The 24,498-nt window shown below is 44.3% G+C and overlaps 1 protein-coding gene and 1 long non-coding RNA gene across 2 annotated transcripts in view; one reads left to right on the top strand and one right to left on the bottom strand.

The window, feature by feature from the left end:
* Positions 1 to 24,498, bottom strand: part of LOC137384229 (protein NATD1-like) — a 33,506-nt gene that overhangs the window by 6,676 nt on the left and 2,332 nt on the right. Inside the window, exon 2 of the mRNA XM_068057942.1 lies at positions 2,409 to 2,527. Within this exon, the coding sequence (XP_067914043.1) occupies positions 2,409 to 2,527 (119 nt within the window). The remainder of the gene's footprint in view (positions 1 to 2,408; positions 2,528 to 24,498) is intronic.
* Positions 12,072 to 17,439, top strand: LOC137384227 (uncharacterized). The gene is made up of 2 exons (XR_010977546.1): positions 12,072 to 12,843; positions 15,089 to 17,439. It is a non-coding gene; the product is annotated as an uncharacterized lncRNA (long non-coding RNA).

Here is a 24,498-nt window from a genome sequence, read left to right as displayed (position 1 = left end):
TTCCCATGGTGGGGGACACCAGATCCAGGGGTCATTGTCAAAGGATATGGGGTAAACCTTTCAGGACTGATATGAGGAGAAATTTCTTCACCCAGAGAGTGGTGAGCCTGTGGAATTCGCTACCACAGAAAGCAGTTGAGGCCAAAACATGGTATGTTTTCAAGAAGGAGTTAGATATAGCTCTTGGGTCTAAAGGGATCAAAGGGTATGGGGCAAAAGTGGGACCAGGCTACTGAGTTGGATGATCAGCCATGATCATAATGAATGGCGGAGCAGGCTCGAAGGCCGAATGGCCTACTCCAGCTCCTATTTTCTATGTTTCTATGACTTGTCTAGTCTCTGTGAAGATTAAAGATTTCAAGATTATGACATTGCCTTTGTTATAAGCTCTAATTATTTCTGGCTTAATGCTCTGTCCAATGGTATAACTACTGTTAGGAGGCCTATAAACTACTCCCACCAGCGTTTTCTGATCCTTGTTATTCCTAATTTCCAACTGTACTGATTCTACTTCCTGATTTTCTGAGCCAAGATCCTTTCTTACTACTGTCCTGTGTCATCCCTTATTATTAGGGCTACACCCCCTCCTTTTTCATTCTGCCTGTCTTTTCGAAATGTGTACTCTGGAATATTTCTTTTCCAACCTTGGTCACCTTGCAACCATGTCTCTGTAATGATGATTATATCAAACCTATTTGTGCCGTGAGTTCATTTATCTTGCTATGAATGCTTTGTGCATTCAGATAAAAGAGCCTTTAGTTTTATTTGTACACAACTATCGCATGGACCTTATTCACTGATGCACTATTACCGTTAAATTCTCTGTCCCTTCCTGTCCCACTCTGCTTAGTTTTATCCAAATCGCTACACTGCTCTATTGCCTTGGCTTTTCTCTTTAGATTTCTAAGTCTTTCTTTACCTGACCCCTCCCTTGTCTCTTTTACTTTAAAGCCCTATCCACAGTCCTAGCTATATCATTCGCCAGGACATTTTAAGTGAAAGCCCCCAATGGAATAGCTCCCTCTTTCCCCAATACTGGTGCCAGTGCCCTATGAATCAGAACCCCATTTTCCCACATCACTCTTTGAGTCATGCATTCAATTCTCTCATCTGCTTAGCCCTATGACAATTGGCTCAGGTATCAATGCAGATTATTACCTTTGAGGTTCTACGTCTTAACCGGGACCCTAATTTCTTAAACTCTCTCAAGAGAACATCATTCCTAGTTCTACCTATGTCATTGGTTCATGCCTGGACCTTGACAACTGGATCCTCCCTCTCCCACTTCAAGTTTGTCTCCTGCCATGAGGAGATGTCTTTAACCCAATAGGCAGGAAACACAACCTTCAGAACTCCTGGTCGCAGCTGCAGAAAACAGTACCTATCCCGCTAACTATATTGTCCCCTATACTACAACATTCCTTTTCCTCCTGAATGGGTTCCTGTACCATGTTGCTATCATTAGTTTCCCCATCCACACTGCAATTCTTGTTCTCATCCACACAGGCACATACTAGTCAAAGAACAGCAGAGAGTGACAAAACAGATAGGAAGAGCTACAAAAAGGGCATATGAAAAGAAATTTACTAAGGATATCAAAATTGACACTAACAGTTTTTACAATTATATCAGGAAAAAGAGGTTGGTCAGGAACAATGTAGGCCCCTTGAAAACTGATAACGATGCTTTTGTCAATGAAAATAAGGAAATGACAGAAAAGATGAATAATTACATCGTATCTGTATTTACGATAGAGGAAGTCAGCATGCCAGAAATCCCAAGGAAACTCATTGAATCCAGGAGTCACCAAAATTAACGTAAGAAAAATAACAGGAATGAAGAAAATAATGGCATTGAAGAGTGACAAATCCCCAGGACCAGTTTCCACCTCAAGGTTTTAAAGGAAATAGGGTACAACATTACAGTTGCCTTAACTATAATCTTCCAAAATTCTCTCAACTCAGGAACCATTAGGAAACACTTCTACATGTAAAGGGTGGTAGACGTTTGGGACTCTCTTCCGCAAACAGCAATTGCTACTAGATCAATTCTAAATTTTAAATCTAAGATTGATAGATTTTTATTATCCAAATGTGTTAAGGAATATGGGACAAAAGTGGGAATATGGAGTTAGCTTGCAGCTCAGCCATGATCTCACTGAATGGCAGAATAGGCTCAAGGGGCTAAATGGCTTATTCCTATGTTCATCTGAAAAACTGCACCTCTGACAGTGCAATTATTCCCTCGGTACTGCAATGGACTGTCAGCCAAGATTTAGTGTTCAAGTCTGTTCAAGACTTGAACCCTTCTGACTCAAGACTGCAGCACCTTGTCCTTGACCAGCCCAGAAGTGCAAATTTTTGCATGTTTTAAAGGTAATCATGAGATATTATGGCAACATTCAATACCTGTGCTAGCTGTTGGCCAATTCCTTGTCCCCTGAAATCAGATGGCACTGTTGTGCTGTTCAGATCAATCATTTTATTTCCAATGTAACTGTACCGCAAAACAGCTTCTTCTGTAGAACCTGTCAATACACAACTGCATTACTTTGTAGATAGCTGTCACAGTCTGGAAAACTCTTATGTGTAAAGCACTATCCAGATCTCATGGCATAACTGTCTCAGACATTGTTACAGCACAAGTTTACTTGGTATAATGTTTAAATTAATACAGGTCTGGCAGACCTAAGTTATGAAGCCAGCTCTGTTTCACTCTGTGGCTAAAATAAGACTTCTGCGCATACATTTAATTTAGTATTAATAATCAGCTGTCAGGATGGTTGTCTTTCTGTTAACATTATTAAAGATGATTAAAAATGAAGTTCCTTTGGGCCCACCAAACTTTTTACAGTTCACTTTGCACCAGTCCCAAATGTGCAGCAGCAAGTCAAATCCAAAAGAGCTAACTTACTGCTGGAGGAATGTAGTGGTAGTAGGAGACTATAGTCAGCAGGATAGACACAGTTCTCTGCAGCGGAGACCGTGAGTCCAAAAGGCTTTGTTGCCTGCCCAGTGTCAGGGTTTGGGGCATCGGCTCGGGGCTGGAGAGGAACTTGCAGTGGGAGGGGGAGGATCCAGTTGACATTGTCCACGTGGGTAACAATGACATAGATAGGACCAGGAGAGAGGCTCTGCTTAGGGATTATGAGCAACTAGGGGCTAAATTAAAAAGCAGAACAACAAAGGTAATAATCTCTAGATTACTACCTGAGCCACGAGCAAAGATTAGAGTTAAATGTGCAGCTCAAAGACTGGTGTGGGAGAAATGGGGTTTCGATTCATGGGGCACTAGCACCAGTTCTAGGGAAAGTGGGAGCTGTACTGTTGGGACCATCTTCACCTGAACTGTGCTGGGGCCAGTGTTCTGGCAAGTCGTATAACTAGGGCAATAGGAAGGGCTTTAAACCAAATAGTGGGGGGAAGGGATCAAGTGAGGGGAGATCTGGTAAATTAAAGGAAAAGGACAAGGCAATAATGCAGAGTAGCGACATGGGTAATGATTACCAGAGTATGGAAGGAAGGGACAGAGAGTACAAACTTAAGAATGCACCAGCAGATGAGGCCAGAGTTTGCAAAAATGGTAAAAAGATAGAAGTGAAGGCTCTGTATCTGAATGCACATAGCATTCGTAACAGATGAATTGTTAGCACAAATAAAAATAACTATGTATGACCTGATACCCATTACAGAGACGTGGTTGCAAGGTGACAATGGCTGGGACCTGAAAATTCAAGGGTATTTGACATTTTGGAAGGACAGGAAACTAGGAAAAGTTGGTGGGATAGCTCTGTTAATTAAGGGTGACATTACTACAGTAGTGAGAGATGACCTAAGTTCAAAAGATCAAGATGTAGAATCAATTTGAGTAGCGATAAGAAATAGCAAAGGAAAAACGTCACAAGGTCCCCTACACTAGCGACACTATGGGACATGGCATCCAGGAAGAAATAATGGGGGCTAATAAGAAAGGTACAGCAATAGTCATGGACGATTTTAATCTATATATAGATTGGACAAATCAGATTAACAAAGGTAACCTGGAAGATGAGTTCATTGAGTGTATTCGGGACAATTTCTGAGAGCAGTGATTTCTAGTGCCATTCTAGACCTGGTAATGTGCAATGAAAAGGCTTAATTAATGACCTCATAGTAAAGGAGCCTCTAGGGAACATGATAGAATTTCACATTCAGTTTGAAGATGAGAAGTGTGGGTCTAAGACTAGTGTTTGAAACTTAAATAAAGACAATTACAAGGGTATGAAGACAGAGTAGACCAAAATGAACTGGGAAATTAGGTTAAAAGACAAGACAGTAGAGAAGCAGTGGCAGACATTTTAAGGAGATATTTCATAACTCTCAGCAAAAATATATTCCAGTGAGAAAGAAAGACTCTAGAAGTTGCACTATCCGTGGTTAACTAAGGAAGTTAATGATAGTATCAAATTGAAAGAAAAAGTGTACAATTCTGCAAAGGTTAGTGGTGGATCAGAAAACTGTACAGATTTTAAAAACCAGCAAAGAATGACTAAAAAATAAGGGAGAAATTAGAGTGGGAGAAAGCTAGCTAGAAATATAGAAAGATAGTAAGAGTTTCTACAAGTATTTAAAAAGGAAAAGAGTAACCCAAGTGACTGTTGTTCCTCTGGACAGAGTGAGTCTGAGAATTAATAAAGGGCTATAAGGAAATGGCAGAAGCATTGAACAGGTATTTTGTGTTGGTCTTCACTGTAGAAGGCACAAAAAATCCCAAAGACATTTGAAAAACAAGAGGTAAAGGGGAGGGAAGAACTTAAACCAATCACAATCACTTGGGAAAAGGTACTGGGAAAACTATTAGAGCTAAAAGCTGACTAGTCCCTAGGACCTGATAGCCTGCATCCTATGGTCTTAAAAGAAACGGATGCAGAGACAGTAGATGCATTAGTTGTGATCTTCCAAAATTCCCTAGATTCTGGAAAGATCCCAGCAGATTGGAAAATAGCTAATGTAACACCTCTATTCAAGAAAGGAGGGAGGCAAAAAGCAGGAAACTATAGGCCAGTTAGCCTAACATCTGTCATAGGGAAAATGCTAGAATCCATTATTAAGGAGGGTACAGCAGGACATTTAGAAAATCATAATGCGATCAGGCAGAGTCAACATGGTATTGTGAAAGGGAAATCATGTTCGACTAATTTATTAGAGTTCTTTGAGGAAGTAACAAGCAATGTGGATAAAGGGGAACCAGTAGATGTGGTGAACTTGGGTTTCCAAAAGGCAATCGATAAGGTGCTACATCAAACGCTAATACACAAAATAAGAGCTCAGGGTGTAGGGGGTAACACACTAGAATGGATAGAGGATTGGTTAGCTAACAGGAAGCAGAGAGTAGGGATAAATGGGTCATTTTCAGGTTGGCAGGATATGACTAGTAGAATGCCACAGGGATCAGCGCTGGGGCCTCAACTATTTACAATCTACATCAATGGCTTGGATGAAGGGACCGAATGTATGGTAGCTAAATTTGTAGATGACACAAATGTAGGCAAGGAAGGTAAGTTGTCAGAATATAAAGAGTCTACAAAGGGATATAGATGAGTGGGCAGAAATTTGGCAGACGGAGTATAATATGGAAAATGTAAACTTGTGCACTTTGGCAGGAAGGATAGAAAAGCAGATTATTTTTTAAAGGGAGAGACACTGCAGAACTCTGTGGTACAGAGGGATCTGGCTGTCCTGATACATGAATCACAAAAAGTTAATATGCAGGTACAGCAAGTGAGTAGGAAGGCAAATGGAGTTGTTTATTGCAAGGGAAATAGAATATAAAAGTAGGAAGTTTTGCTACAGCTGTGCAGGGCCTTGGTGAGACCACATCTGGAGTACTGTGTACAGTTTTGGTCTCCTTGCTTAAGGAAGGATAAAATTACATTAGAAGCAGTTCAGAGAAGGTTCACTTGACTGATTCCTGAGAAGAAGGGGTTAAGAAAAGTTGAACGGTTAGGTCTATTCCCACTGGAGTTTAAAAGAATGAGAAGTGATTTTATTGAAACATATAAGATCCTGAAGGGACTTGACAGGGTGGATGCTGGAAGGATGTTTTCATTTATGGGCAAGACTAGAACGAGGGAACACAGTTTAAAAATAAGGGGTCTCCCATTTAAGATGGATTGCGAGGAGAAATTTTTTTCTCCCAAAGGGTCGTTAGTCTGTGGAATTTGCTTCCTCAGAGAGCAGTAGAGGCTGAGTCATTGAATATATTGAAGGCTGAATTAGATCCATACTTGATAGAAAAGGAAGTCAAGTCTTATGGGAGGCAGACAGGAAAGTGGAGTTGAGGCCACATTCAGATCAGCCATGATCTTATCAAATGGCAGAGCAGGCTCGAGGGGCCGAATGGCCTACTCCTGCTCGTTTGTACCTGAACTCACTGAAATTCCTTCCACTGCTAACTTTAGACAAGAACTTCAACCCCTAAATGTCTTTTCTCTGCACTACTCAGAAGCATTAGACAGTCCCATTGTAGACAGCGGTTGTAATGTTGTAAAACAATCAAATTTTTTTTAACCAATACACAGTAAATTCATTGGTTGTACAATCATAGAACCATACAATACAGAACGGGGCCATTTAGCCCATTGTGCCTGTGTCAGCTCTCTGAAAGAGCTACCAATTAGACCCACTCCTCTGCTCTTTTCCCATAGAATAAAAATACTTAACTGGACAAGGGTTAATTTCAGCGAATTGTGAAAAGATCTGGCCCAAGTAAGTTGGAGTCAAAGACTGGCAGGCAGAAACACAATGAAGCAATGGAAGGCCTATAAAGAGATGATTCTAGTGCAGTCTAGATAAATTCCAACAAGGGGGAAAATGGAGAGCAATGAAAACCAGAGCTTCCTGGATGACAAAGGAGTGAGAGACCAGGATGAAGTACAAAAAGGGGGTGTATGACAGATGTCAACATGATAATACAAGGGAGAATCAGGCTGAACATAAAAAGTACAGTGAAGTGAAAAAGGAAAAAAGAGGGGCAAAGAGACACTTCTTCTTCTTCTTTGGCCTCCTTATCTCGAGAGACAATGGATACGCGCCTGGAGGTGGTCAGTGGTTTGTGAAGCAGCGCCTGGAGTGGCTATAAAGGCCAATTCTAGAGTGACAGGCTCTTCCACAGGTACTGCAGAGAAATTTGTTTGTCGGGGCTGTTGCACAGTTGGCTCTCCCCTTGCGCCTCTGTCTTTTTTCCTGCCAACTACTAAGTCTCTTCGACTCGCCACATTTTAGCCCCGTCTTTATGGCTGCCCGCCAGCTCTGGTGAACGCTGGCAACTGAGTCCCACGACTTGTGATCAATGTCACAGGATTTCATGTCGCGTTTGCAGACGTCTTTAAAGCGGAGACATGGACGGCCGGTGGGTCTGATACCAGTGGCGAGCTCGCTGTACAATGTGTCTTTGGGGATCCTGCCATCTTCCATGCGGCTCACATGGCCAAGCCATCTCAAGCGCCGCTGACTCAGTAGTGTGTACAAGCTGGGGATGTTGGCCGCCTCGAGGACTTCTGTGTTGGAGATACGGTCCTGCCACCTGATGCCAAGTATTCTCCGGAGGCAGCGAAGATGGAATGAATTGAGACGTCGCTCTTGGCTGACATACGTTGTCCAGGCCTCGCTGCCATAGAGCAAGGTACTGAGGACACAGGCCTGATACACTCAGACTTTTGTGTTCCGTGTCAGTGCGCCATTTTCCCACACTCTCTTGGCCAGTCTGGACATAGCAATGGAAGCCTTTCCCATGCGCTTGTTGATTTCTGCATCTAGAGACAGGTTACTGGTGATAGTTGAGCCTAGGTAGGTGAACTCTTGAACCACTTCAAGAGCGTGGTCGCCAATATTGATGGATGGAGCATTTCTGACGTTCTGCCCCATGATGTTCGTTTTCTTGAGGCTGATGGTTAGGCCAAATTCATTGCAGGCAGCCGCAAACCTGTCGATGAGACTCTGCAGGCACTCTTCAGTGTGGGATGTTAAAGCAGCATCGTCAGCAAAGAGCAGTTCCCTGATGAGGACTTTCCGTACTTTGGACTTCGCTCTTAGACGGGCAAGGTTGAACAACCTGCCCCCTGATCTTGTGTGGAGGAAAATTCCTTCTTCAGAGGACTTGAACGCATGTGAAAGCAGCAGGGAGAAGAAAATCCCAAAAAGAGTGGGTGCGAGAACACAGCCCTGTTTCACGCCACTCAGGATAGGAAAGGGCTCTGATGAGGAGCCACCATGTTGAATTGTGCCTTTCATATTGTCATGGAATGAGGTGATGATACTTAGTAGCTTTGGTGGACATCCAATCTTTTCTAGTAGTCTGAAGAGACCACGTCTGCTGACGAGGTCAAAGGCTTTGGTGAGATCAATGAAAGCAACGTAGAGGGGCATCTGTTGTTCACGGCATTTCTCCTGTATCTGACGAAGGGAGAACAGCATGTCAACAGTCGATCTCTCTGCACGAAAGCCACACTGTGCCTCAGGGTAGACGCGCTCGGCCAGCTTCTGGAGCCTGTTCAGAGCGACTCGAGCAAAGACTTTCCCCACTATGCTGAGCAGGGAGATTCCACGGTAGTTGTTGCAGTCACCGCGGTCACCTTTGTTTTTATAGAGGGTGATGATATTGGCATCGCGCATGTCCTAGGGTACTGCTCCCTCGTCCCAGCACAGGCATAGCAGTTCATGTAGTGCTGAGAGTATAGCAGGCTTGGCACTCTTGATTATTTCAGGGGTAATGCTGTCCTTCCCAGGGGCTTTTCCGCTGGCTAGAGAATCAATGGCATCACTGAGTTCCGATTTGGTTGGCTGTATGTCCAGCTCATCCGTGACTGGTGGAGGCTGGGCTGCATTGAGGGCAGTCTCAGTGACAGCATTCTCCCTGGAGTACAGTTCTAAGTAGTGCTCAACCCAGCGGTCCATTTGTTTGTGTTGGTCAGTGATTATGTCCCCTGATTTAGATTTGAGGGGGGCGATCTTCTTGATGGTTGGCCCAAGAGCTCTCTTCATGCCATCATACATTCCTCTGATGTTTCCGGTGTCTGAGGCCAGCTGAATATGACTGCATAGGTGTTGCCAGTAGTCGTTTGCGCAGCGCCTGGCTGTTCTTTGTGCAGTGCTTCTGGCTGCTTTAAGTGCTGCGGATGTTAAATCGCTGGGGGCTTTCTTGTAGTTCAACAGTGCAATGCGCTTAGCGGCTATGACAGGTTCCAGCTCTTCATTATGAGATTGAAACCAGTCTGCATTTCTCTTCGCACTTTTGCCGTAGGTGGTCAAAGCTGACTCATAGATTGCGTCTCTGATGTGGGCCCACTTGGTCTCAGCATCCCCTGTGGGAGTGTTTTGAAGGGCTGTTACAAGTGAATTTAGAAATTTCTGTAACAGCTGTGGGTGAGAAATTCTGCTCGTGTTGATGCGCGGGTGGCCCTTCTGCTTGGAATGATGCAACTTCTTTGGTCTGAGTCTAACCTTGCTGCACACCAGGGAGTGGTCGGTGTCGCAGTCCGCACTGTGGAAGCTGCGTGTGATTTGAACACTGTTTAAGGCGGCTCGCCTTGTGACAATGAGGTCTAGCTGGTGCCAACGACGCGATCTTGGGTGCCTCCATGAAACCTGGTGACAGGGTTTAATGTGAAAGAACGAGTTGGTGATGCAGAGGTTATGATAGGTACACAACTCAAGCAGTCTCTGCCCGTTCTCATTCATCCTTCCAACGCCATAGCGCCCAAGGCAGGAGGGCCATGAGTCATGGTCGGCCCCAACCCTGGGGACAGTACGTGAATATATTAGTGGCAAACATAAAAGAAAAACCAAATGTCTTCTACAGGCATATTGACAATAAAATGTCAGAAGAACAATGGAGATGTTTAGAGACCAAAATGGAAATCTACCGGTGGAAATAGAAGGCACAATTGAGGTAGTAAATAAGTACTTTACCAAGAAAGAGGATTTTGTCAAAGCTACAGTAAATGAGAAGGTTGTCAGGATACTGGATGAGGTAAAAATAAAGAAGAGGTACTAGAAAGGCTGACAGTACATAAAGTGGATAGTTCGCCCAGTCCAGATGGTGTGTATCCTAGGTTGCTGAGGGAAGTATGGGCAGACGTTGCAGAGGTTTTGACCAGAATCTTTCCAACCTCCTTAGATACCAGGTGGTGTTAAAGTCTGGAAGAATGCAAATGTTACACTCTAGTTCAAAAAAAAAGAATAAAACTGACTGGCCTGTGATTGCCAGGTTAACGTTGGTTGTGAGAAAGATTTTAGAAATAATAATCCAGGGGAAAATTAACAGCCCTTGGATAAGCATGGACTAAAAGAGGAAATCCAGCATGGATTTGTTATGGGAAAATCCTGTTTGACTGACGTTTTTGAGCTTTTTGAAGAGGTAGCGTATGGAAGAGGGCAGTGCAGTTGATGGTGTGTGTATATGGACTTTCAAAAGGCATTTGATACCACATATTAGGCTTGTTAGCAAAACTGAAGCCGTAGGGATAAAAGGGGCAGTAGCAACATGGATACAAACTTGGCTAAAGATAGAAAACAGTTGTGATGAATGGCTGTTCTTTGGACAGAGTGAGATATACAGTGTTGCTTTCCCAGCATTCAGTACTAGAACACCCAGTGCTGTTTTTGATATACACTAATGAAATTTGTAGATGACACAAACTTGGAAATGTAGTAAATAGTGAAGAAGATAGTAAGAGACTTCAAGGAAACATAGCCAGAATGGGCGAACCCAGGGCAGATGAAATTCAATGCAGTAAAGTGCGAGCTGATACATTCTAGTAGGAAGAATGAGGAGAGATAATACAAGCTAAATGGTACAATTATAAAAGGAAGTGCAAGAACAGAGCGACCTTAAGTGTCACAAAAATGGCAGCACGGATTAACAAAGTAGTTAACAAAGAATATGGAATCCTGGGCTTTATAATTAGAGACAGTTGCAAAGCACAGGCGTCCCTTGCGTGTGCCGGAGCTTGCAGAGTTGCCAGATCATGACATCAGTCACAGAGTTTAATGCTCATTCATGCCTGACCAATATGCTCCACATAAAAAAAAAATTATGCTACCGCGCATTAAAAAAATGGCCACGCACAACAACAAACTTTCACAAGGGACATTGTGCCCTACTTGCCATTTCGGACCTTGCAAGTCCTGTTAATGCTCTCTTTTAAATACTTTCAGTTGAACATACATTCAACAGCACAAGGGACCCACTTCCCCCATCCAATTGTTTTGCAATATATTTGAGGGATGTGCCTGTCATAGATGAATAGCTGGAAGTATATGGAAGCTGTGAGATGTGGGTGTGAGGCTTGCAGCATGCTAAGTGTATGAGAGTGAGGTGGTGTGGAGCAAATGAATGTTAGGCAAGCATCCTGATTGCTAGAGGTTTTTGATGGGTGAGTGATGGAGGTGTGGTATGTTGAGCAGTGTGTGAGGTTGGTGGTGCGGTGGCTAGGATATGGCATTTAAAGATGCATTCATTGACCTTGACCACTAGTGAGATCATGGAATTTTCTCCGGCACTGCAACCAGTTCCTTGCGGCCAGACTCCTTGCACTCCTCTGTGACAATCTGCTTCCATTCCTTTCCAAATGTATGTCTGGAGGGCCTCCTGGCACCCTGCAGGAAAATGACTTCCTTTCACCTTTCAACCTCTTGCACTATGGCTTCCAGCACTGCATCAAAGAACCTGGGAGCCCTTGCTGCTAAATTGTTCCTCCTTCTTCCTTCTGAAAAGTTTCAGTCAATTCTCGCCCCTGCTGCAGCTAGAATGCAACTCCCCTTTAAGAGGTGCAGACTAGCTTTAAATAATGGTAGCCTTACAAAAAATGAGCCCCCCTGCTGAGCATGCAACCACTCAGTAGTGTGTTTAGCACTGGGCTACATGTCACATTCATGGAGATGAGAGGGCAGCACAAAGTTTGTGTGCTGTTTGCATCACTTCCATTGAGCAGGGTAATTGTGCATCACGATTCACGCATGCGCCTGCTAACACTGCGCCAGCTAACGAGCCTTATCGAATTTTGCCCCGCATAGAGTACAAAAGGCTGTGAGAATAAGAAATACTGAAATGTTGTTTCTACAGCTTGTGGAAAATTACCAAGAAGTCATTTCTACACAACATAATGAAATCACTGAACAAGGGAACTGATAAGGGGATGTGAGTAAAGACCTTGAGACAGTACGGCAGTTAAAAATTGTGCTTATGCAGAGAAAAGAAAAACAGCAAGAGTTAGAACAAAGGATGTAGTGAATGAATAACTGACAGCTGCAAGTTAACACACACACAGGACGCTTGCAAAAGAATGGACAGCCAAATAAGGTAAAACAAAAACAAGAGTCAGGGGCTAGAAAGTTAGAGTAGGGGGAGAAGTAAACAGAGGAGGAGACTGTAGCAACCATAGGATAGGTTAGTGTCATAATACGTTATAACCAATAATGTAAAATAAAGACGTGGACAAATGGATTTGTATTGTATAAACATGAACTGAATATGTTGATGGGTGTGCCTGCTTGTAGGACACCCGATCTTGCAAGAACGTTAAATAAACTTACTTCTTCAGAGTTTGACTTGGTGTAAATTAATATTAAGTGGGCTACGTTTCTCACAATTGGGGGCTCGTCCGGGATCTCTTCATCATTGCCGGGACCGCGGCCGACGACAGACGAGAAGACGCGTCCCGTTAATTTAAAAACGGTCTCGTTTCTCTCGTCGGTAGCGGACCCGAGTAATCGACTGAAAACGATCCTAGGGAAGTCACTCTGAACGAGTATTTAGTGCGGCAGGTACACACGTGAAGTCAGGCAACTCCGTGCACAGACCAAGGTAAGAAAAACGACTTTTAAGTATTATCTTGGTGACTTATGGTTAACTTATGGTTAACTGTAGGATAAGACCTTCTAAGTACTAATTGTAAAGTCCTTGAGGAGTGAATTTTACAGTCCTGCAGTATAAGACCCTTCAGCTAGGAGGTGAGTACTGTATGGTATAAGACCCTTCAGTTAGGAGGTGAGTACCATAAGGTATAAGACCCTTCAGCTAGGAGGTGAATACCGTAGGGTATAAGACCCTTCAGTTAGGAGGTGAATACTGTGGGGTATAAGACCATTCAACTAGGAGGTGAGTACCGTAAGGTATAAGACCCTTCAGTTAGGAGGTGAATACTGGTTAACTGTCGGATAAGACCTTCTAAGTACTAATTTAGAGTCAAAAACCAAGGAGAAAAAGACCCAAATATGATCTAAGGACAGCAAGAAGGACCACCCCTAAACCCGACGATAATGACGACAATAGAGACAGAGAGTCTCCTAAGACAATGATGCCCTTGAGAGAGGTACCAATAGGAAATAATGAAATTGGATTTGTTAGTGCACCATTAACGTCAGGAGAGGTAAGAGTGTTTAAAAAGGAAATGAAAGTCCTCGTAGAAGACCCCTGAAAATTTGGGAAAGAGAAAACCCTCCCGGGGTAGGGGGAAACGAACCAGCCGAACAAAAATACCCTAATCAAGACCCGCAGTGGCAGAAAAATAACGTCGGCCATAGGGGCCAGATGAAAGACCTTAGAAATCTGATAGTAAAAGGCATTAGGGAATCTGTCCCGAAATCACAAAATTTGAATAAGGCCTTCGAAGTAAGACAGGAAAAGGATGAGACTCCCTCAAATTTCCTACAGAGATTACGGGACACAATGAGGAAATATTCAGGTTTAGATCCAGAAGACCCGGTTGCCCAAGGACTCCTTCGAGTCCATTTTGTAACAAAATCATGGCCAGACATCCAAAAGAAAATTCAAAAGATAGATGGATGGAGTGAAAAACAATTGGACGAACTGCTCAGAGAAGCGCAGAAAGTTTTCATTAATAGAGATGAAGCCAGAGAAAAACAGTGAAGCTTAAATGAGATGGTAATTGTACAAGTGTTCCACCCTTTTATGTTGTAAACAAGTAGTTGAAGCCCCTGCAAAACTTATGCCTTTACAGAGTTACCGCAGGCCCCTCTTATGGCACAAGCAGGCGACGTATTGAGTGCGACCCCTCTGGGTGTTGAAGGCTGTTTCTAGACAAATAGAGACCATTAAAGACACCTAGGTGGGATCAAGGGATTGATTTTTAAAAATGTTTTGAAGAATCAAAGGGGGGACTGTGAGAACAGAATTTAGATTTTAGAATTTTTAAGAACAGAATTACATGGGAACATTTAAGATGAAACAATTAATCAGTCATGTACTGCTAACAAGCTAGCTTCAGTGCTGCAGGGAGGGACAGCTTATCAGAAATGACTTCATAACTTCAGGGCTGCAGAGGCAACTTGGCCTTGCAGCTGGTACAGCGAGAGAGAGACATTGTACTTCAACAGCACTCTTCTTATCACCCAGACATGACAATCCTAGGGAAAAGTTAGAATGAAAAACATACCGACCAGGCTAATACACGCCCCCTTGTTAGAGGGTGGCTCAGGCTACCCTTCTGATTCAGCAGTTGCTGAGTTTTTTATATTTGCTTTTATATTATACGGTTTAAATGTTATTTGAGTAAATAGATCCACATAATCCTAGTGAATATATATAATCACATATAAGTTGATCAGTAGAGAGAAGGTTATCATAGAATGATAAAAGGGGGGAATGTGGAAGTGAGCAGAAAGGCATGGCACTATGCTTAATGGGAAATATAGCCAAGTTAGGAATAGTAGCTTTGCTGAGCTTTGATTTTAAGTGGCAGGAACCACAATGAAATAGTTAAAAGGGATGGCCAGAGTGTGTGCAAGCTGTGGCAGCCACAGCACTTCAGACCAAGGAAGTCATTTTACCTCGAAGCTATTACAAGAAATAGTTAGGGGATTGGGAATCCAATGGTACTTGAAACAAGGTTACCCTGGACAAAATGTTTACCTATAGCGATACTCAGAATTCAGATAGCCCCTAGAAAAGATGTGGGACTGTCCCCCTATAAAATGCTATTCGGATTACCCTATATGGGAACCAGGGGCGAGATGCCAACCTTAGAAACTAAAGATTTGTTTCTAAAGAACTATATACTGGCGTTGTCTTCCTCATTGTCATTCCTCAGGAAGCAAGGCCTGTTAGCACAGACCCCACCTCTCGAATTTGCAGTACACAAGATCCAACCAGGAGATTGGGTTCTGGTGAAATCGTGGAAAGAGACTAAACTACAACCGAACTGGGAAGGACCATACCAGACTCTCCTGACCACTGAAACAGCCATAAGAACGGCAGAAAGAGGTTGGACCCACTACACAAGAATCAAGGGGCCGGTACAAACCCCCGGCCGAGGAAGGAACTTGGACAACCGAATTAACAGAAGAACCATTGAAACTAAAGCTAAAAAGACTTTGAGTAACAAACTTTTTTTATATAGCGGCGCGAGAGCGGAAATACTGTCTGTAGTATTGTGTGTCTTTTCTCTTTCTCTCTCTCTCTCTCTTTCTTTTCAAAAGTAGCCAGGAAATAAAATGGGTTGGATGTTTTTGTATGCAGTATTAGTCATCCCAGTAATGGGAAAAATAATAATGTGGGACGGAACTGACGGGGACAACGGTACACGAATTGAAATCCCCAAGAGCCAGGACCCTCAGATGGTAGAAGTAGACTTATGTTTCCTAATCCCATGTGGGGGCATACATAACCAAAGAAATTATCATGTGGAGTCCCTCCATTATTATGGGGATGGACTACTAACAGGAGACCCACTCCCACCGATTATATCCATTCACCAGAGCCCCATAAAACCAGGCCCAGATTGTCCAGATAAGGAATGCAACCCTATATATATTTGACAATAAAAAGAACCGAGTGGACAGAAACGACTGGTGGAATATCCATCCAACGCCATCGGAATGGCTCAGTAACAGAAGAACGACAAATCAAAACTACCCACTTCCAATTAGACAATAAGGTGTTTGGAGTAACAGTTAGAGAAGGGAAAAAGAAAGGTGAATTAAAATGTTGTTTTCAGGTAACAATAGATAAGACTGGTAAACCATCTAACAAACTAAAAGGGACCTCTCATAACGATCCTAACATAGTAAAAATAATAGAGGTAAAAGACTTGAGAAAGACAATTGAGATAGAAACCGGTTACGGGGACACAAATGCCTGGGTAGAATGGATAAAATATACTGTAAAAAGTTGAACAAAAACAATTGCTATGCTTGTGCATCTGGTAGACCGATAGCTCAAGTAGTACCTTTCCCGCTGGGGTGGGAGCGTGACCGAAAGGGCATGGAATGCATGTTAGCCCTATATCAGGATAAGACGGCTTGGGGTATTCAAAACTTGCATATCCTTGTCATTAATGTTCCCTCCCCTAGAGAAAAAAGATTCAAGGACTCCCCCTTCATTTTTAGCCACCAGTGTGAATCACACATCATGCGTAAGTCGACACGGTGCGGAGCTAACCAGAAATATGGGAGAGTTGAAGTCGTGCATAGAGACTGAGGACGTAACTGAAAGAGTCAGGGGAGGGAACTACTCATCACTGAATGTCCCCAGAGCGGATTTATGGTGGTATTGCGGAGGAAAAATCCTGAGACAGACCCTACCCTCTCAGTGGAAGGGGACGTGCGCAATTGTTCAATTGGCAATACCATTCACCTTGGCATTTGAGAAACAAAAGATAATAACGAGGGAAAGGGGTAAAAGGGGTAAAAGGGAAGCGATAGCGAACTCTTTTGACGACCAGGTGTACTTGGATTCCATAGGGGTCCCAAGAGGGGTACCTGATGAATTCAAGGTCTGAAACCAAATGACAGAATGGATAGTATCAACGGGAGTACAGACATTGAGAAGGCGGCTGAAATAATGCTCAGGGGATTTGAGAGGACATATGAGACCCCTCCTCAGTATGTAGAAAACAACAAGGATTAAGTAAAAGAAAATGGGGAATTGTGAGAATAAGAAATACTGAAATGTTGTTTCTACAGCTTGTGGAAAATTACCAAGAAGTCATTTCTACACAACATAATGAAATCACTGAACAAGGGAACTGATAAGGGGATGTGAGTAAAGACCTTGAGACAGTACGGCAGTTAAAAATTGTGCTTATGCAGAGAAAAGAAAAACAGCAAGAGTTAGAACAAAGGATGTAGTGAATGAATAACTGACAGCTGCAAGTTAACACACACACAGGACGCTTGCAAAAGAATGGACAGCCAAATAAGGTAAAACAAAAACAAGAGTCAGGGGCTAGAAAGTTAGAGTAGGGGGAGAAGTAAACAGAGGAGGAGACTGTAGCAACCATAGGATAGGTTAGTGTCATAATACGTTATAACCAATAATGTAAAATAAAGGCGTGGACAAATGATTTGTATTGTATAAACATGAACTGAATATGTTGATGGGTGTGCCTGCTTGTAGGACACCCGATCTTGCAAGAACGTTAAATAAACTTACTTCTTCAGAGTTTGACTTGGTGTAAATTATTATTAAGTGGGCTACGTTTCTCACAAGGCTAGCTGTTATGCTTACCTATATAAAATATGAGTTCGGCCCCACCTGGAATGTTGCGTTCAATACTGGGCACCAGACTTTAGGAAGGACATGATGCTTTTGGAGAGCTTCCAGAAGAGAATAGTTCCAGCGATCAGAGATTACAGTTACGTACACTGCAGAAGCTAGGGTTGTTCTCTTAAGAGCAGAGAAGGCTAAACGGAGTTTTGATATACAGTTTCCAATGGCTGAAGAGTCGGTAACCAGAGGACATATAATTAAGGTGATTGGCAAAAGAACCAGAGATGACATGAGGAAAAGCTTTTTTACACAATGAGTTGTTAGAGTTTGAAATACACTGCCTGATAGGGTCGAGGAAATAAATCCAAAGGTAGCTTTCAAAAGGAATTAGACAAATACTTAAAGGACAAAAAATTGAAAAGGATGAGTGAAAAGAGCTGTGGATTGGGACTAACAGGATCGTTCTTTGAAAAGAGATAGCACAGACTGGATGGGCCAAATGGTCTCCTCCTGTGCTGTACTACTCTATGGGCTGCATTTTCCCGACCCCATGAAGATTATGTTGGGGGAGGGGACGAGGGATGGGAAAATGAGGGGAGCCATATCAGGACGGCTCCCCAGCGCGTTCTCACCTGCGGGTCCCTTTCCCAGGAGCAGACAGGGAGCAGAGTTGGCTGTCTTCTCCATAAAGGCGGGCAGCCAATTAATCCAATTAAGGCCCCACCTAGGGACTATATTGAGCTGGCGCCAGTATTTTACAGCCATCAGTGTGGCCCCACCACCGTGTGAGGAGGCAGCCAACTCAATCAAGGCGGCCTCCCTGCAGCAAGACGGTGGCCATCGGAGCCAGAGGCTCCATTGCCCAATGCAGGGCCATGGGACTAAAAGGCCGCAACTGCATCTGTCACTATTTGTGAGGAGCGGTTTTCTCTCCATCCCGATGGCCCTACCAGCTTCAGGTGTATTTATTTCATGAATTCTATGCAGGCAACCAAAGACGTCTCCATGTTGTGGTTCCCTTGTGTTCACCTGTCTGCTTCAGCAGTGCCCCCTCTCCTCTGACATCACTGATAGAGCTGTTTGGGCCTGTGGCCTCGGCAGTCCCCCAATGACAGCAAACGCAGAGACAGCCAATTAGGAGGCCGTCTCCCAAAAGGTTGCGTCGGGGGCCACTGGCAACATGGATGAGCTCAAAATCCCCATATGTGCCCAGCCCTATGATTCTATGATAGCCCTGCAATTTTTTTCTTTTTTAAGTAGAGATTCAAGTCCTTTTTCAAACTTACTATTGAATATACTCCCAAAACTTTTCAGGCAGTGCATTCCAGATCATAACTCGTTGAGTTAAAGTGGAAACACTTTGTGAAACAATTCAGGATATCCTGAGAATGTGATAGGTATTATACAAATGCAAATGATAAGGCATTATATAATTCTTTCTTTCATCTTTCCCTACAAGTTAACATATTTATATAAAATTCTTTTTGCCCATATTAATCACAGCCATTAACCTACTTATTTTAAATTGGTTAAATAGCTGCATTAAAATCGTGCAACAAGGAATTTTATGCAAATACATTAACCAGTGCATTAGCAAAAGGAATTAATCCTAGATGTCGGTTTGAATGAGGCAGTAAAATATTCAAATAATTTGACAGGTGTGGTAGTTGTTCCTTTACGTATCAAGAAAGTACATAAGCAGTTCAGATTCTTATCCTAATACAATGACGCAAGCTTTCCACATTAAAGGCTGGAGAATCATTCAAACTTAAACAGTACTCCAGGATCGGTTCAGTTTGAATGTTACTGATGACCTTTCATAAGAACAGTAATAGTTATACATTTACAGAAGAAAGTATATTTAACTCAAAAAAATTGCAACAGTAAGAACTAAGCTTATCCTTTACAAAAAGCTTTCAAATATACACTTTTTGTTCTCTTTGAATTCTTTATCATTTCAGAGCCTATACTAATCTAAATATCTTTGAATTTCTCAAATCTTTCTTTGTGTCAAGAGTTTCAACAGCTTAGTTCTTAAAGTTGCAACTTTAAGAGTTAAATATACTTCCTTCTGTAAATATATAACTGTATTATATTACTGTTCTGATGAAAGGTCGTCAAGCTGAAACATTGGGCAGGATTTTCTTTCCGGGGTGGACAACAGATGCCAGGACTGTTTCCATGTCCCACGTCTCGCAACCACCCTGGGGTGGGGGGGTGGTGGGAAGGGGAGGAAGCTCACCAACCCCAATTTTTACTGGGGAGTGGGGAGCCCTCTTAATTAGCTTGAAGACGGGTTTGGCAGCTGATTACCAGCCATGGGGACGAGAACGGAGGCAACTGCGGGCTCAATTTAAGCAGACAATGGCAGCCAGACTGTGTTACTATCTGTTTGAAAGACGTCTCAGGAGAGACAGAGACTTGGAGGTCCTCCTTGAGGCCAGGAGGGAGAGGGAGGTCCTCTTCCCGGAGGGTGGCAGCAGGAGGCCACCCACCCAAACTAAGTAGACCTGGATGGAGATAGCTGACACTGGTACACAGCAACTGGAACCAGTAGGAAGAGGGTCAATGACCTTATTCACTCTGGCGGGATGAGTGCAAAGCAGCAACCTCAGGACAGGCCTCTGGGTATTAACGCTCCAGCAGACATCCCAGCTGAGGAGCCTAAGGGCACAATGCTGCTCCTGAATATGGGAGGAATGTGCACCCAGGGCACTTACCGACTCATCAGAATGTCTCAGAGTCCAGCAGTGCCTTATCATGATCTCTTTTGTCCTTGCAGGAGAAACAATCTCATCATACCCACGAGGGGGCACAGACAGTTCCATACCTGCATGTTATTTACCACCATGGACCATGGAGGAGGGAGCCATGGACATCGCCAGGGTCGCTGACCGGAAGGAAGTCAGGCAAGGTGAAATGAACATCCGAGGTGGAAAGGGTGAATGCAAAATGGAAGTGTACACTAAGAGCACTGCATCCGACAGTATGGCAAAGGCTCAGCTGCACCGGGAAGCCCCAGCACCGCAAAGGCTTCTGCTCTCCAAGGCTAGTTGTCATGTTCTCTTCTTGTGTCTCCCACAAGTTCCAATGTCCAGCAGCAATGACTGACCACTGCACCATCACCAGGCCAATGGCAGCAACAGCAGACCCCAGAAGAAGCAGTGTCAAACCTTACAAGCACACCCCTCTCCAGCACTGATATAGTCACCTCGTGACTCACACGCACAGTTAGATAGGGTGGCACTGGGTGATAAGCACGGCACTAATGTGCAGAAGGAGATGCCAGAGGCATCTTTGAAGTCCCCTTTGAAGGATGAAGAACAGAAAACAGCCTTCTCAGCTGGGCACAGATGCAGGGGCTCTGAGTCACAAGAAAGGAGACTCTACCTAGACCAGCAGCAATAGATGTGCTCCCACATGTCTGAGGTCTCTGAGGCAGTGCGCAATCATGGGCTGAGAATGCAGCATCTATCCGGCTCATGGTTCAGGGCTTTGAGTACGTGAACTCTTCCTTTGAGAGAGTGGCCAGCCTCATGGGCAGCTATATATGCGGCAGCACTTGCAGTACATGCAAGGAACTGTGCACTGACGTACACAGGATGCAGGCCACACTATGCAGCCCTGACCGGTCAATGTCGCTAATGGTGCAGGGATGTCTGGAGGGCATACCAGTTGCGCCCAGCTGGTGCTCCCCTCAGTCATCCTGAGCGCCAGCCAAGGGCTTAGGCTGTCACCAAGAAGGAAAAGGGTACCACCTTGCACAGCGCACCACCACCATCATCATCATCCTCCTCCTTTGCCCCTCTAATGGAGGGAGCATCTGGGCCAGTGACGGAGGATACCCCTGCAATGATACAGGTGCAGCAGCCTCTGGCTATATCCCCACTGACATTTCCACGATGAGGACAACCGCCACATGCATCTCAGCTACATCCAGAGATAAGTAAGCAGGCTTCCTCCATCTCCTTTGAGGCTACAAGGGGAGCACCGCAAAGAAGTGGCCAAGAGCAGAGGCCACCAAGGTGTCTTCTACCTGTAACTGTGCACTTTCTTTCTTTATGAGCACCATGTAAATTGTGACACATGAAGCCAGATGTGTGAGCATCCTTTTATTACTGGCAGGACACGGAAAGAAAAATGAAGTGGTGAAGGTGAGCAAGGGTCCAAATATGGGGACGGTGAAACCTCTGGGCAGATGTGCATCCTTCATTGGTAGCAAGAGTTTACATGTTCCATGGAAGCGTTAGCACAGGCAGCTCAGAGTCAGTTCCAGGCCATGCCATTCCTCCTGGGTTAGAGGGGCTCAGTTGAAACAAGCCTGAATCAGATGAAATCCTGATGAGAACATTGAGCCGCGCACCGGTCCTGCACAACTCCCTGTACAGCCAGGGCACCTTGGTGTTCTTCATTCTCCTCCTCTTCCTTGACCTGCTCCTCTTCTTCCTCCAATGAGCTGTGTCCTTCCAGGGTTTCACACGCTTCAAGGTACACACCTCTCTGGAGGACTATGTTAAGGAGAGCACAGCAGACCGCCACAATGAGGGAGACCCTTGCATGAGTGTATTACAGGGCGCCTCGCAATTAGTCCAGACATCGGAACCGCATCTCCAGAAGCTCGATGGCCTGCTCAATGGTTGTCCTAGTGAGCAGATGGAGTACCCCTGTGCCTCTGTCTCGGGCTCTCGTAAAGGGATGAGTAGCCATCTCTTCAAGGGATATCCCTTGTCCTCTAGAATCTATCCACTGAGTTTTAGGTGAGATGGTGAAGCAAAGAGCTGCAGCAGCCTGGACTGGCAGACGATGAAAAAGTCATGGCAGCTGTCAGGAAAGTGAGTGCACACATGGAGGAAGCTCTTGTTATGGTCGCAGACAGGAAGCCCTTCCTGTTGATAAATCTCACTGTCCAGTCACTGGTTGCCTAGATGGACACACGGATGTAATCAATGATGGCCTGCACCTGGGGAATCCAGTAATAGAGGCACAACCCACTGCCCTCTGTGCCAGCAAGGCCACATTTGCCTGGAATTGAACGTACTGTCCAGCTCTCACAAATAGGGTATCAGTGACCTGCGAGATGCAGTGGTGTGCAGCCGTTTGCAAGATAACACCAAGGTCCGCAGCTGATCCTTCAAAGGAGTCAGAAGTGAAGGAGCTCAAGGCCACAGTGACTTTGACGGCTACTGGTTAGGCATGGTGAGCAGTGCTGCTTGTCATGAGGTCATCGGCGATGGGGGGACAGATCTCTGAGACCACCTGCCTGGAAACTCTCAGTCTGCTGCAGCACTGGTTCTCGGTCATCTCAGGTAGCTCCTTCTTTGCTGGCAGATCCTATGCTGAGGGTATGGCCTCCATGTCCTTCCTGCCCCTTGTCCCTCGCCACTGTCTTCCTGATGCCTGGGGCTCCGCTATTCCTGCAGAGACCATTGATCCTCATTGCCACTGGACCCAAAATTTGACAGTCATGCACCCATTGCCAGCTGCTGCCTTCCTTGTGGTCAGGTGGCCCCACAATTGAGTTTGGCAGCCTTGCATCCTCTTATAGTCAGGAGGGTGACGACCCCCTGCAATACCCAAAGGCTTACTGACCACTCTCACTGCAAACTGATTTGAGCCAATGGCTTGAGTCCCCCTCTGCGCCATTCATCCTTTCACAGGGCTGATCCAATTCCCCGCCTCAATTCACTTGCTCTGCGCCAGACAGCGCATGCAGCCCCTTCATCCCTGTCAAATTCAGAATATGCCCCTTAACAAGCTCGCAATGAGCTCTTTTTCAATCTTAATTGCTGTGGTTAATAGATCAGGCAAGGTAGATGACTTAAAGGCCCAAAAAGAGGTAAATGGGTATGATCTAACTGCCATACAGAAACATGGCTACAGGGTGACCAAGATTGGGAACTGAATATTCAAGGATATTCAGCATTTAGGAAGGGACAGGCGAAAAGGAAAAGGTGGTGGTGTTGCGCTGATAATAAGGGATGGGATCAGTACATTAGTAAGGGAGGATCTCAGATCGGAAGAACAAAATGTGGAATCTGTTTGTGTGGACCTAAGAAACAGCAATGGGCAGCAAACATTGGTTTGAGTTGTAATCAGCTGGTGAAGACTGAGTGTTTGAACCTGACTGCAATTGATCAGAGCATGGCCATCTGTGAAGTAAATGCTACATATTCTTTTGTCCTTAACTCCAACATCAAATCATCCCTACTGCACCAGTAAATCTTCCTGCTTCCGACATTAGCCATCCATCTTCGTAACCACTCCAAGTTAAACTGATCCATCTTATATCACTGTGAGATGAATTGTGGGCATGTTTATTCTGTACGGCTCATATTCACTCTGAACTAAGGTTGAAACTATCGCAACTTATTTGGTGCAAGCTCATTATAACCACCAGAGGAAGACCTTCATTTCAATAGCGAGGACGAGATTTAGCTCAGATTCCAAAGATGAAAGGATATTTCAGTGATGCAATTACCAATTACCAAATGGTCAAATGGTAGCAGAGGATTTGGGGGCCTCCTCCCTGACAAACATACCTGCAATATTTCCACATTCTACGCAGAGTCAGAGGTTCAGACTTAGTGCCCAATTGGCCTAATCAGCTGACAAATATTCTCCTCTCATCGCTACCTGAAGACGCCTCTCCAGGGAACTTAATTTCAATTCTAGACTGTGAATTCCTGACCTCACAATGGATTACAAGATAAATTCCTGCCCGCTGCATTCAGCAATCGGGATCAGATGAGGCTCACATTCAGACAAATCATATCAACGTGACATCCAAAGGAAATATTATCCATAGATTGGTAGATACAATTCTGAATACCTGAACTGCCTGTTGCTCTGAAACTCGTCTAAAGAACACATGAGACAAAAGGAAAGACAGTAACTTAAAAATCTTTTTTTTCCAAATATGCCCACTGTGTATACTGAGTGGTGTTGCCTCCCAAATAACTGTGTATGTGCCCCATGATTCCCTCCTACAAGCGATACAGTTGGTGCAAATTG

Source organism: Heterodontus francisci, chromosome 26, assembly GCF_036365525.1.
Source record: "Heterodontus francisci isolate sHetFra1 chromosome 26, sHetFra1.hap1, whole genome shotgun sequence".
NCBI classification, from domain to species: domain Eukaryota; kingdom Metazoa; phylum Chordata; class Chondrichthyes; order Heterodontiformes; family Heterodontidae; genus Heterodontus; species Heterodontus francisci.
Note: the sequence above shows the minus strand (reverse complement) of the source record. Positions and strands in the feature narration are given on the sequence as shown.